Raw genomic sequence first — 15,053 nt, forward strand, 5'->3', positions numbered from 1 at the left:
TAATTTCCTTAAAAAAATGACTTTGACCCCCGGATGCGGGTGGCATTGAGACATTCAATGGCGAGCCACATGCCGGGCATGGGCTGCCACGTGATAGCGCTTCAACCTTAAATGCTGCAAGCCGCCGAAACTTCACAACTGAAGCGGCCTCTGAGCATCCTTAATGGAGCCGAGGGAGGGAATGGCTATCCTGCGAGGGGCATTCAATGCTGGTCATTTCATTGGTAATGTTACGCGGTTTAAGTATGTGGATTGCTTGGGGAAGGGAGCTCATTCTGGTGAGGGGAATTTACAGAGCGTTGAGCGTCTGTGCTGTGAGCTGGAGGTTGAGAGTTGGGCCGAGGTTTATAACACACCTGCGTTCCCTGGACTGGTTATACGCCTATTTATGCTTTGCTCTGTCTCAAACTGGGGATTGCACGTTGTGGGGAGGGCTCAGATACAGTGCCGGACCTCGTCTGCCGGGGAACGGAACAAAGGCTTGGTGGCTATCATGGTGCGTGAGAGGATGCCTTGTCGCAGAGGACCCGGGCGTGGAGAATCCTCTCGCCCCCCAGCTGCAGATGTTCATCATCATTGTTGTTGTTGTTACTGTTACCGAAGGATGGGAGCCACCCCTATCCCGGCCTGTCAAGTCATGGAAGTGGGCAGCTCTAGTGGAGGGGAGCCCAAGCTACCTGCATTTGGTTCAGTTATATTCACTCTGGGCAGCTCTGGGGATAATCCAGGCATTAATGCACACATCTCTGTGCTTTTCACCCAAATTCAGGAGGAGAACGCAGAAGAATCGTCTCTGGTCCTGGCGGAAGACAATAATGCGCGCGGTAAGGGGAAGCTCCCAATGGGGGAGCCGTCAATTGAAGCGGAAGGCTCAGCAAGTGGTCGAGGGAAGCTCCCAGTGGAGGAACCGGCGAGTGAGGAGAGCAATTCAGGGACAGAACGCTCTCAATCCCCCACCCAACATCGAGCTCCCGAGCAGCCAGAACCAGTGCACAATCCGTCGGCGATGGAAGAAGAGCCAGAGGATTAGCTCTGGAAGGTGGTCCTGTGTTTTTGCCTTCCTCTCTCAAGACGGGTTTCGGGGTAGGAACAATTTCAATTTCCTGTTTCACATGGTCGTCTGTGTTTTTTTGTTGCTAGTTACTGTATGCAGTCTCCACCATTGCAGTGGGGACGATGTCTCCTGTTGGGCGCAAATCCTTGGTGATTGCCTGGTTTTTTGTATGTTCATGGTTATGTATTCAGTTTCCATAGTTTGTCTGGGTTGTATGTCTTTTTGGAATTGCCCCTGCGTGGGTCGTTATGGAGCCATTCTGGAAACTCTTAGCATTTTGAATTTTGATCCTTCTGATCTTATAGCCCTGCGAGGCAATTGTACAAGTCTGAAAATGCAGCCCATGAGCCGCAGTTGGCCTTGGGCAGCCAGCTTCTTTGAATGTAAAGTTATCTGTACATATTAATATATAAGTAGTTAATCTTGCCGAGAAAAAAAAAATGACTTTGACTTAACCACCAAGCTCCAAGGATTTTATTAAAATATCCATTTTTCCCTTGGTGGAGGACCTCCAAAATTTGGCTTCCTTTTGACCCACGAATTTTCTGATTATTTTCCACTTGGAGATAAATTAATTTATCTATAATTATTTTTGACTCAGAATTAATTAATTTTTTGGCTTACGATTTTTATTTAATTTATCCAAAAAAATTAATTAACTGGCTCTAGAGGGGATTAATTATTTCTCTTCAAAACCATTTTTATTAATCCAAAAATTAATATTTTGGATTAATTTCCTTAAAAAAATGACTTTGACTTCACGACCAAGGTCCAAGGGCTCAAATTTTCTTAAAATATCCATTTTTCCCTTGGTGGAGAAGCTCCAAAATTTGGCTTCCTTTTGACCCACGAATTTTCTGATTATTTTCCACTTGGGGAGAAATTAATTTATCTATAATTAGTTTTTGACTCATAATTAATTAATTTTTTGGCTTAGGATTTTCATTTAATTTATCCAAAAAAATTAATTAATTGACTCTAGAGGGGAATAATTATTTTTCCACCCTCAAATATTTTATCCATGGTTTCTGATTACGATGGACCAAGCGCTAAAATAATTTTACATCAAAATAAATACAATATCAACCCTTAAAAGGGGAAAACACTTTTAGACATAGACACTCAAGATATTACCCAATTCTGCGACACAATATGATCTAGTATGAAACCAAGTGTGCTTATAATAAAATAATTTAGCCATGGGGTTCTGATTATGAGAGACCATGCACTAAAATTATTCTTAAACACACTTTTACATCAGACTTGATAAACACTGGGACTCACCTACGGCCTTGTCAGTGAATTCCACCCTAGATTTGGGATTATAGCTGGAAGAAAAACCCTGTCGATTATGCATGTTTACAAACACACATAATTCGGGGAGGTTAAAAAACTTCCTAGGATGAAATCCTTTGCCAAAATCAGAAGTTTACCTAGGTGTTGTTACATAATTAAATCGTCATACTAGCATCATTTACAATAAACTTTGCAGAAATTGCGTCTATAATGATAAATGATGGACATTGATGACTTCGATCTTCCAAAAATTTTCTCCACTTCTTTGTACACCGCTTGCTTTGACTATTGACAAAGTGTGGTCAACACATCCCAAACATCTCCTTTGAATTCTTCATATTGGACACATAAGTGATGAGATTATCCTAGAGAGAATTAATAATGATCTTCTTGGCCTTGATCTCACCCTTCCTATACTTAGATTTGGCATTGCCATTGGCATTCTCTGAAGGTTCAGCTACTTAGCCCTGCAAATATTCCATCACATCATGCTCTTCAAGGGTAAGATCCAGTCTAGTCCTCAGTGTTACAAAGATGGAGGCACCATTCAATTTCCCTTCAATCTTTAAGTAGGAGGTAGTCATCTTGTCTAAGAAAGTTAATTCCAAACAGCAAGAAATGGGTCTCAAAGGGGTGTTGGTCTACTTAGGCTCACCTTCACCACAGCTTTGATACCATGTTAATTTTTCATAGTGTTCTATGCTGTTATAATCACTTAAAACAATTTCTTCCAATTTCAATCACCCCAGTAACAGATAAGCAATTATAGATAAAACAGAGAACAGTATATATGCACAATAGAAGATAGCCAAGCACAATGAGACACAAAGATTTTTTGTCAAAGACCAGGGAAAACCCCCACAAGGGGGAAAATCCGAAATCAATTCTTCTTCTTCTATTAGTCAATCAATGTTCAGCATGAAACATCAGTCCAATAGTACATCGAATAATCAGTCAATGTCGAATCTTTGACTATCCAAGTCAACCAATCCAAAACCAGTCAATAAGGAGAGAAAGTCAAATCTGGTCAACCATATCAATCTGCAACAGAGGGCCAAAATTTGGCCTATGACAGCTCAATCAACCACAATCATAAGCCTGCAAAGTCAATGATCAAATCAGCCAAGAAAAGTTCAATAAACCCATCAGAGTATTTGGCCTTCCTTCCTCAATCAAATTCAGTCAAAACAAAGATAAATTCCTCATGCAATTTTGGTCAAAATGCTTCAATGAACCTGTGTTAATTTTAGATAACAATGGTATGTTCTATGCTTTAGATCAATTTACTTCAATTTCTCTTATAAGCCCAATATCAAATTCCAGATTAGCAATCACATTAACATTGACAGTAAATGCAGATAGAACATAAACAATAAGCAGAAGACAAGCCAAGACAAGAGTACACAATATTTGGCAAATGCCAGGGAAAAACACCAATGTTGGGAAAACCCTTTGATCAAATCTTCTTATTATTCTTCAAAAGTTCAGCACAAAGAGAGAGAGTACATCATACAAAATTTACTTACCAATCACTTTAAAATAGTCCAGTCAAACTACAGTTTACAAGATGCCCTAACTAGAGAGCCAACGTTAGTCAAACCAGCATAAAAGCTCCTCCAAATGACCTCAGTCAAACCCAGTCAACTCGGCCTTCAAAGACGGTCCAAATCAGCCCAAAATAGTCCTGAAATTCTTGGTCAAACTTGGTCAATGCACAGACAACTTCTGCGGTCAAAGGCCCTGCAATCAACACAAATCAAACAGTTGCAAATACCTTGATTTCTGTGCCAGGAGCTACGGCCTTAAGAAAATGAATTTCCTACCTAAAAAACGTAGTCAAAGGCTGAAGTTTGACCCTTGGTCAACATTGGTCAATGCTGCTGCAGATAGCCCAAAACAAATCTAAAATTTTTGGCTTCTAACTTCAGTCAACCCACATCAACGCATGAGGAAGAAGATGCTCCTCTTTTGTTGTATGAACCAATGAGAAGAAGAGAGAGAAAGATGTGTGTTGTGATGTGTGTCCAAATGAGGAAAAGGGTTCTCCTATTTATACACAACGTTGAGGGTGAAGAGACACATCTGTTTGGGCTTTATGAGCCTACATTTGACTGGAGCCAACCTTGACAATTTGTCCATAGGAGAAATAAATTCATAATCCCATTTCTACTTGTCATAATGAGATGATCTTTAGATCAATCTTGCACCTCTTGGAAAGAGGAATCCAATAAAAATATCATATCCATCATATGAGTTGTTCAAGGTGGAGTTTGGCCCTAGTTGCCAATTTTAACAACTTGCAGTCAACCTCAGCCAAAGTGCCCATAAAAGTTAGGTCAAAGTCTCCTACAATTCGGCCTCCCAAAACAGTCAATAAATTTTGTCAAATCAAAGTCAAAGTACCCAAGTCAACGCTGGTCAAAACAAAATCCTCTCTCTCCTTCGCACGTGTGGATATCTACTGCGATTTTCAGATCGGATTTTATTGATGCGATGAGTGATGTGTGTCTCCAAATGAAGTCAATAAATGTCTATTTATATGTGGCTTTGGAGGGACAATCTCTTGTTGTGGGGCCGATTTGTATACTTGGAGGTCAACTGTTAGTTTTTGGTAGCATCAAATGTGCTCTATCCATGAAAATTAGTGGAGAGGCTAAGGCATATGAGTTCTAAAGAACCTAGAAACCGTTTGGTGAAATTCCACCTGGATTGTATTTTATTAAAATAGTTAATATTTTTAATGGGGTTCCTAAATCTAAACTTAGGAAACTTAAAGCATTAATGGGTATTAAACAAAATATGGGTGAGAATGATCTAGAAGGCAGATCAAGTCAAGTTTTAATCCTAGTCGTTGATTAGAGAATTAATCTTGGTCGTTAAAGTCTCAACGAGAAAAGTATAAGGAGGCTTAGGATTCATTTAGAAACACACACACAGAGAACGAATTGATCTAGAGTTCAATTTATGGGGCTAGGAAGTTGAGATTGCGAATTAAGTGATCATTCTAAAGCAAAGGGACAGGGATAGTTCGGGAGTACTTGACGGGGAGGCGGAGAAATACTAGTGGAGGCAGCGTAGCAGCTAGGAGGACTGACGCTAGGCCAATCTGGGCCCACCAGGCCTGACGCAGAGCCAGAAGGGCCGGTGCAGAAGCAGAAGCTGCCCTCACGCAGAAAGCCGGAACTGTCGGGGAACTGTCGGAACAGCCGGGAAGGTTGATGCAAGAGGCAAAAGAGACAGCACAGAGTTGACGCAAACCCTGTAAGGTTGACGGAGGGCCAATGCAGAGATAGTCGGGGTTAGCCAGTGTTCTTGTTGGATCAGCCCGAATCTGCCGAGTGAAGTGAGGTAAAACTCACTTAGTTTTCCGCCATTATATCTTCGTTGTCATTGGTTTGCTGAGAGAGCAACCAGCATTGTATTCAGAATTACTGCTTAATAATAGAAAACCCTCAGAGCTGCTGCACCGGTTTTCCCGCATTGGGTTTTTCCAGGGACTATTTTGTCAAAAATAACTGTGTCCCATGTATCTTGTTCTTTGCTCAATTCTCTGTTTCATGTAATCAAATTTAAAGTAGTGTAGGTTGTAGAAGTAATTTACTTCAGTATTCAGAAAATAACTTGATAAAATATATTAAAATCAAGTAGGAGAAGTAAATTCAGTTTTTGCTACAATGGGGGTTCTTTGGACTAGGAATTTTCACATCGACTTGGTCAAATTCATAAAAATGACTTTTCTTCATTAATTGATGATGAAATTTCTAACCGTAGCTGCCCAATTTTCAATAGATGACAACTCATAGGAAAGGGTGTTGCAGTTCCCAATATACCTGGTGCACTGCATGTGCTCCCATCAGTTCATCGATCATCGCACAAAGCCAACACAAGATTAAACGTCATTTGAATATAGCAGGTGGCATAGGGAGGTATAGGGGGGATCAATAAGAGAATTCTATCAGATTGGTATAGCTGGAGGAAAAAATAGATAGTATAGACCACAAGCTGACCATTCTAACAAGGAGATCATCCAACATCTCCTTCTCCTCAGATGAGGGCAGTGAATCGTCAGCACATATGCCTGGAGATTCTGCCAAAGAGTTGTTATGACTCAGTGGTTTTCTGCTTGTGGCGCTAGTAGTCTTTTTCATCTTCTCATGTCAATGTATGTCAAAGTCCGGCACAGCCAGCTTATTTCTTTAAGTTTCTATTTACAAGATGCTCTAGTTAGCCAAGGTCCTAGCAACCTCAAGACTGTGAACTTATGTTACTGGTCTGGTAATTTTGTCTATGCAATCATCATTTGACATAATGCAAAGTGCCTAACTTCAATACATATATATATAGTTTTCCAATTTCATGTAATGTTGAAAGTAACCCTCTAATACCTAAAGCCACTTGGAAAACTGTAATCATTCCCTTGTATCAGGTGGCAAAACGAAACCCAACTTCACGATATCCTAAAACTTAAGCCATTTGTTAACACAGCAGTATATTTAATTACTTCGACAACTTTAACCACACGAAATAATGACATAAGAAAACAATCCTTTACAGTGTATACAGCAAAAATATACAAGAAACTTACGAGGCAGAAGAGTTTTCTGTAACTGTGCCTCATATTCAATGCCAACAACAGGTTCATTGCGCAAAAAATGCTGCAGAATCCGACAAAAATTAGACAAAAATTGCATACACCTAAATGTAAGGAAGCATACTAATAGATGACTCAACGATATAAACAAAGAGAATAAGCACTAAGCATATATATTAAGACAATTAACTTTAAGAAAATACATGATAATGCTTAAAAATTATACAAGGCAACATCACCAAGGAAAAAATAAATAAGTGGCAACTTTTTCATGCATCTAGAGAAAAATTCAGAAGACTTTGAAATGATATTGACCTGCTTTAATATTCTGCAAGCTGTTCTGAAATTACCAAAACTGCACTCAAATTACCCTATGTTTCAAACTATTTTTCCAGAATTAACACTTGGCACCTCTTTATACCATACCTGATGATAAATTCTTGGTTTTAGTGGCCATCTAAGTTACCAGAAAATGGAAATGGATACAGATCTGGACTCGGATACAGATACGGATCCACCAGCTTTTTGAAAAGCCAGGATCTTGATATGGTGGGGAAACACCATGTACACAAAATACACTAATATTTTTTAATTTTAGAAAACATATTCAAAGTTAAAAATCAAAACCATTCATGAATGACAGCATTAGAACTAAAATCATTAATTATTTAAATTTGAAGATTGAAATCATGATGCACCATGCTTTATACAAAAAGTATCACTGTTAATACAAAATTGAGTGCCCAATCAATGATCAGTCTATTGATATGATGATGTACGGTCTAACTAAATGTCAAAACATGGCTCTATATGCTCTACATCTTGATCAACCTGTCATCTCCCTTGACATTTAACTTCAAATCTAAAAAGTCACATCTAGTTACAGTGGTGAATGAATATTGTGCTTTGTTTGAGAACATGCTATAATCTATGTATCATACTGTTCTCAAAGGACTCTTCACCTAGAGTTGGATGGGATCAATCTAATTAAATTATTAATAACACAGCCATCCTTTGTACACTATATATTATTATCTATGTATTGTCTTAAAGCTTTCATGTTAGCATCATCAAAAATTGAAAATTAAAATTTTGGTGTGTCAGACCTTTCCTAGTAGCATTATCATGTGCTATACAGTTTATTGGTAATTAATAACTCATACAACTATCCAGCCTACAGATTACTAATAACTTAATAAGTGATCTAACTAAAAATCTAAATAGAATATTTGCTTTTTAGGGTTTCAAATAGGTGGCAAATATCATTAAAAAAAGCAAGATCTCTAATATTATTTGTTTGGGATCTGGTGTGCAAGAGCTAGTTGGCACAGGATCTGTTTCAATAGCATGGGATCCATTTCCCGGTTTGAAGGATCTGCTTACGTGTCGGATCCTACAAGTATTTGGGTGGATCCACATCCATATCCATATCCAAAATGCAGATCCGTGAATCTGATATGAAGACCCCGTGGATCCAGTAGCATAGGTGGCCGTATACCTTTACTACCCTTTGCAGTGTCTGGCATTCTCAATATGTCAAGTTCTTCACAGAGGTTTATTTCCATGGCGCAAATGAATAAGAATTGGTGCTTCAAGTGATTCTCCCACTGCGATATAAAAGCACACCTACTCAAACTTGCAAGCCAGTTCCCAAATAATTTCTTCGGAAACAGGTGATCTAACAAAATTATCTGGTTCCCATAGGTTAGTCTAATTCAACATGATGTATATGATTGTATTATAGAGATTTGTCTAGTGATTTTCCTAGTGTATGGGGTTCTATTTCAATTGATGATGGCATATTCCTACAGCTGATGACATTTTCTAGGAAAGCCTAGCTTATTGACCCCTTTCATATGGTTCTAGAGGTGATTATTGGTGCATTTGAAATAGGGAAGAGGCATGGATCAGCAGTGATTGATATCCTTGGATTGGCATGGCTTTGCTAATCTTCTATCAATATTGAGGGCAAAGTTACTTCATTCCATGATGTCTTCGACATGCTCAGCCATATGTGGTTATTTATACAAGACAAACAGTTTTCCGTCAATTATGGGCATGGTGGCATAGGATAAATCCATCTACAAATGCCCACCAACAGTGGCCAACCATTTTCTTGATAAGAGCATTCTCCCAAGTATCAAGAACATCAATGACTACAATATTCATTAGTACAGCAATATCAGTGTTAGCAGCTAAAGCAACTTTAACATCTATGATCAAACCATGGAAAGGAATGGACTTCAAATCAAAACCACACACATTTCTATGAGGCCTAGTGATTTGCAACTATGATTGATTCATGACTCTTGAAGGCATCACATTTGCAAAGGCTCTGAAGTCAGGCATAGAGTGATGTAATATCAAAATATTAACCACTAATGACAATAGGAAAGGGGCGTGTCCTCCACTCGTCCGATCATAATACATATTTTGCAATATCACAGGAGGATCGTCAAACTCTCTACCAAGGTTGAGAATCTTTCTAACCTGACCTCTTTGAGGTTCAAGATTTACAAGCTCCAGGGTAGGGACAAGCACATTCACTTTAGTCAATACACTTCCCAAATCTACGTCTAATGATACCCCACTGTCAGCGTTAGAGGGAGCAGTTTTAGGAATGTTCTTACTAGAGGGAAAAGTGTTGATTTTTGATAGCTTGGGAGGTACTTAGAGCCCTAGGGTTTGGGGTTTGGAGGTTGGAGCACCACAATAGGGTATTGTGGGCTTGGAACCCAAGATGTGGGCTTTGCACCCAAGCATGTGGGTGTGGCCTAATGGACATGTGATGGATGGAGATAATAGATGATGTTGAGAGCAATCCAACACAACTAAAATCATCAAATTCTGAGTTGTTTATGTGGAGATATGAATTTTTTATTGTAGCTGTGGGTTAATGTGGCACCTAAAAGAGGTCAGCTTGATGTTTTGGAGTGCCACATGTTATGTTTTGACACCACAAGAGTTAGTATAAATAGGAATGACGTTGGAGGTCATTTCTCACTCATCCCATGTGCACTCAAGCATAGAAAACATACCTATCTGAGGCAGTGAAGCTACAGGAGTAAGAGGACAAGATTTTGGGACTGTTTTTGTGGTTATTTGTCTCCCTTACAGGTCCTAGTTTGGAGCAGAAGGTCGTCGCTTTATATGAGGGCTGATTTAATGGTGTTTTGGGCATGATCCTTATGGTGAATCTCTCCTAGAAGCAGGCCGCACTTGATTGGGACACCTACAGCCAGGCCGCAGGCCTTGAGTATCCTGTTCAGGAGGCTGAAAAGCTACAGCTGGGAGGCCGCAGTCTATTATGCTTGAACAAGAGGTTGTATGGTTCGTTTTTGAAGCCTAGAAGAAGGCTAAAAGGAACAAGAGGTTGTACGGTTCGTTTTTGAAGCCTAGAAGAAGGCTAAAAGGAACAAGAGGTTGTACGGTTCGTTTTTGAAGCCTAGAAGAAGGCTAAAAGGCAGTAGATTGTTGGAGGGATTGTTTGAAGGGAGGCTGCAGTCAATAGAAGCTCTGATGGGTGTGAATAGGGTGCTGTAGCAGACTGTGTTTGTGCCCTAACCAGTGACCAGAATTGCAGAGACAAGGACACCAGCCCTTGGAGCATGTAGGGGTATGTAATGTGGTATATTTGTGTTGTTTGGATGCTAGGTGGATGTAGGTCCTAGTGTGGACAGAAGTATTGGGTACCTTTGGATTGTTGGACGGCAGCGTGTAGGTGACTCAAGAGTAGCCCTTGATCAGTAGTCATAAAGGAGTTGGACAGCTAAAGGTGGGTGAAGTGATTGAGCCTATGAGTAGCTCCTTGATGGACAAAGGAGGCTACTAGAGGAGGCAGTTTAGAGCTCAAGATTTGTCTAAGCAGAGGAGCAGATTTGACAGCCCATGTTCATTGTTGGAGAAGAGACGTTTGACAGTGATAGGTAGCAGTCTTCCTGCCCCATGTTAGCCTTCATATAACAGCAGTGGAAGGCTATAGTGGGAAGAAGACTCTGAGTAGTTGAGTAGCAGCAATGGACAGAGGGAATTCACAAACAGAGTTGTGAACAACTCAAACGGAGTCTCGATGTGTTAATGTGTAGATGGACTTACGATCAGTGTGAGAGCAGGTGGAGTTGTGTTCAGTGGCTAGTTGGATCAAGTTGGTTTTTTCGAAGGGTTTCCAATTTTTCCAATAGCAGGAAAAAAGATTGTAATTCCCAATAGAAGAAGGCTGTAGCAGGCAAAGCAATATGCTAGTGTGGGGTTGTCAGTCTAGTCAGTGGATATTTCAGGTTAGCACTATGTGTGCCAGTGTCGAAGAAGGTCATTCAGAGGTAGAGCAAGTTACCCAGGAGTGAAGTACCAAGTAGTGTGAGTTCCGAGAAGGACACCAAAGGCACATACGAATTATCTAGTAGCAGACCTGTGCATTTCAGTCAGAGGAGCGAGTAGCAGGAGAAGGCCAAGTTAACTAGCCGGAAGGAGAACGGGGTTTCCCATTTTATCTCCAGTTTTTTAGTTTCCAGAGATGTTCACAGCAGGACTAGGAGATCAAGACAAACTTGATGCAGCCTCTAACTTTGGCGTCTAGAAGGTTGGGATGCAATTCCTATTGGATGAGCATGATCTGAAGGAGCTCGTGACAGCAGATGTAGGTTGTAGCTATACCGACAAATCCTATTCAGTTACATAAAAATAGGAAGGATATGGCTAAAGCCAAGAGGTTGGTGTAAGATGGAGTTTGAGACCATATCATCCCGCATATTGCAGAGAGGAATACAGCAAAGTACATGACGGATGCCATCTTGAAGTTGTACCAGGACTCATCTGAGAATCGGAAAATGATTCTAAAGGAGAAGTTGAGGACAATTAAAATGTAGAAGGGTGAGAACGTTACATCCTATCTCTCCAGGATTCAGGCTATTAGAGATGAACTTACAGTTTTTGGGGAGAAACCATCGGAGAGTGAGTTGGTGCACACAGCACTCTCAACAAGTTTTCCAAGGAGTGGCGTACATTGATCCAAGTAATTTTTGGATGAGACACACTTCCTAGTTGGGAGCACCTATGGAGTGACTTCACTCAGGAGGAGCTTGGGCTCAACCTCGTAGATGGCCCCACCAGCAGCAGTGGCAAGGGACCGAAGGTAGAGAAGAATGAGGAGAACGTAGCTCTTGTAGGGAAAGGTAAAGTGAAGAAGGGTCCCAGCTAGGGACAGGATTCTAAAGAAGAGACGAAGAAGAAGGACCTATCGAATGTCAAGTGCTTCAATTGTGGTGAGTGTGGTCACTACGTCACCCAATGTCTAGAGAGGATGAAGGGCAAGAAGGGGAAGCAGACAACAGCTTCGGCAGAAATGAATGACTTGTCTGTCGGATTCGAGGATGATTTCGCTATGTTTGCAGCATTACCCTCAGATAAAGGAGGAGTATAGTGCTCTAGTATGCTAGATCGAGCAAGGTCTGTGGGAAGAACAATGAAAGGTCTAGATCTAGCCATGAAGGGCTTGATCAGTAGATCAAATCCAGTTGTTGTGTATTCTTCACATGGATCAGTACCTTTGCTACAGGAGCCCATATATTTTCAGTAGCAAGGAGATCGAAGTGTTAGCAGGGCGCATTGAAACACCTGAGAGACATAGCAGAGCTAGTTGTAGTCAAATACTCGAGAGACAATTGCAGGGCCAATTGGGCGCAATTAAGTGCTAAGTAGACAGTGCAAAGCTAGTTGCAGTCAAAGACTCAAGGGACAAATGCAGAGCTAGTTGCAATGACACAGTAGATTAGTAAGAGTTTGAGACTCAAAAGGAGTCTAGCTCCAAAGGGAGCAGCGCTATGGAAGCTTGATCTTCAGGTTCTGAGTGATCGATACACACCAATGTTATCAGAACCGGACCGGTCATCAAACCGGTAAACCCCCCAGACTGGGAACCAGTCAGAACCAACCTAGAACTAGTAAAAAAACTGGACCAAAAAAACAGTCAACCAAAAAACACAAAATATTCAAATTTTAAAGAAAACCACATATATGCATGTGCATCGATCTTAATCCAAACCATTTATACACAATTAAGCAAAAGTTCTCATTTATAGACCATGTATGGGTGCACATGACCAAAATAACACTTAGTACAATACATCTTTGAACCAAAAATACATCAAAAAATAAGACCTAGACGGCCTCTAGAATCCAAAAAATATCATGCTACAACAAATATGTACATGTCATCAAAATCTTTGCCTATATTGGGATCTTCGTCATCAATATCACCCTCTAAGCATTAAAATAAGATATAAAAAATGCTTAGCAAGTCAATTCAAGATTTTGTTTGAGCGATGGGTACATTTTTAGTAGGATCATGATAGAGGAGTTCAACAATCAATGCCACTAACATCAAGGTATATACAGGGATTGGTGCTCTTGATTAAATGCTAGTTTGATATCATCATACATGACAAAATCCAATGGAAACATTGCAACCCCCATAATCTTGAAATCCCAAAACACTGTTAAGTCAGATGGATTTTGAGTGAGATCTAAAATTCTACTTTCTCCACATTAAATCCAATGAGCTTGGAAGTTTGGAACCACTCTCAAACATCCTGAGTCATTTCATGGTAATGTTAAAAATTTAAGCAAAAGGATGAAAATGAAAGATAAAGGAGAATGTTATGAATAAAATATATATAAAAAAATACAAATAATGTAAACAACAATAATAATAAATAATTATTAATTAATTAGTAAGTAGTTAATGAAGAGGAATGTCCCTAAGGACCCCTGCCTAGGGTATATAAGCAGGGCCTCACCCTCATTTGTAATCATCTCATCATCTCATCAATTCTATATACATTATTTAATATACATTACTCGTCCTACAATGGATGTCTTTGTCTTCGAAGTGTTCTGAAGATTATTGCGTATACGAACCTTGTTCGTTACATTGGTATCAAAGCATTCCTCTGAGTATATGAACTTTGTTCGTAACATTGGTGTCAGAGCATTCCTCTGAGTATACGAACTTTGTTCGTTACATTGGTATCAGAGTCACGTTCTCTGATCCCGACATTGGCCATTAAAGTCTTTGTCAACGTAGTTGTCATTGCGATTAAGCGTTTCACTATATAGTTGGAGGTTCTCCATTCCGTCAAATTCGCTATTAGGCCTATGGCCATAAAATTAAAAATAAAATAAAAAATAAATTGGAAAAAAAAATATTAAAGAAAAAAATACTTTAAAAAAGGGAATTTAAAAAAAATCATATAAAAAATATTTTATACAAACAAAGCAAAAACATTATATAAAAATATAATTTAGAAAAACAAAAAGGAAAAAGAAGGGCAAAACAATAAACGCAAGCCACCGTGACTTTCAACAGTCAACCGGCCACTGTCAGCCGAAACCACAAGTCCACCACAACATTGATGCTCCACAACCACACTGAAGAATTTCCGCTGCATCAAGCCTCTGCCAAAGTCGTATCGCTTGACAGCAACACAGCAAGGATCGTGACCAGCCACCACCACACTACCACCCTTTGCTGCCACTTTCCTGACATCCCGCAGTGACCAATGGTCACCGCCATCGACCTACATTCACCACCTACAACCGTCATCGATTACCTGCAGCAACTGCCTCCTCATGCCACTATGTTGTCCTGATTGAGCCCCACTTCTGCTACCCAGCCTCAACTCAGCAAGACGTCGAGCCACCGCTTCACGCCACCAAAGCTCATCTTCCCTTCATCTGCCCTCTCACTAATCGACACGAGTCGTCAGCCATCCGACGTCCCAGTTGACCATGACCTTTTCCTCCGTGTCCCTGTCTTAGCTCGGACCACCACCAGGATCCCCTCTATGCAGAGACCGTTATTGTTGCCAATCGTTGTTTTGTTCTATCCGACACGTCACAGCTCACTATTCTATTCAGCCGCTCCATCGTTACTCCACCATTCCTGTCGATTGAATTCACTGTCATCTACAGCAACCCATTGACTTTGATATGGTCAGGATATAGTCTAGCCACCAAATCATTTACATAGAATTGTGTACAACGTCATCACTAGGAGCATCACGACCCTTCATAACAAATCTAGAATTTTTTTAAAGAATACCACTATAACCACCG

General features: G+C 40.2%; 1 protein-coding gene across 3 annotated transcripts in view; it reads right to left on the reverse strand.

Moving 5' to 3' along the window:
• LOC149156923 (Insulinase (Peptidase family M16) protein) overlaps positions 1–15,053 on the reverse strand; it is a 268,172-nt gene that overhangs the window by 165,520 nt on the left and 87,599 nt on the right. For all 3 annotated transcript variants that reach the window (XM_089438805.1, XM_089438807.1, XM_089438806.1), the window contains exon 8: positions 6,936–7,005. In XM_089438805.1, the coding sequence (XP_089294931.1) occupies positions 6,936–7,005 (70 nt within the window). The remainder of the gene's footprint in view (positions 1–6,935; positions 7,006–15,053) is intronic.

The sequence above is a fragment of the Pinus tabuliformis genome, chromosome 9 (assembly GCF_031772625.1).
Source record: "Pinus tabuliformis cultivar Carrire ecotype Pingquan chromosome 9, CPIR1, whole genome shotgun sequence".
NCBI classification, from domain to species: Eukaryota; Viridiplantae; Streptophyta; class Pinopsida; order Pinales; family Pinaceae; genus Pinus; species Pinus tabuliformis.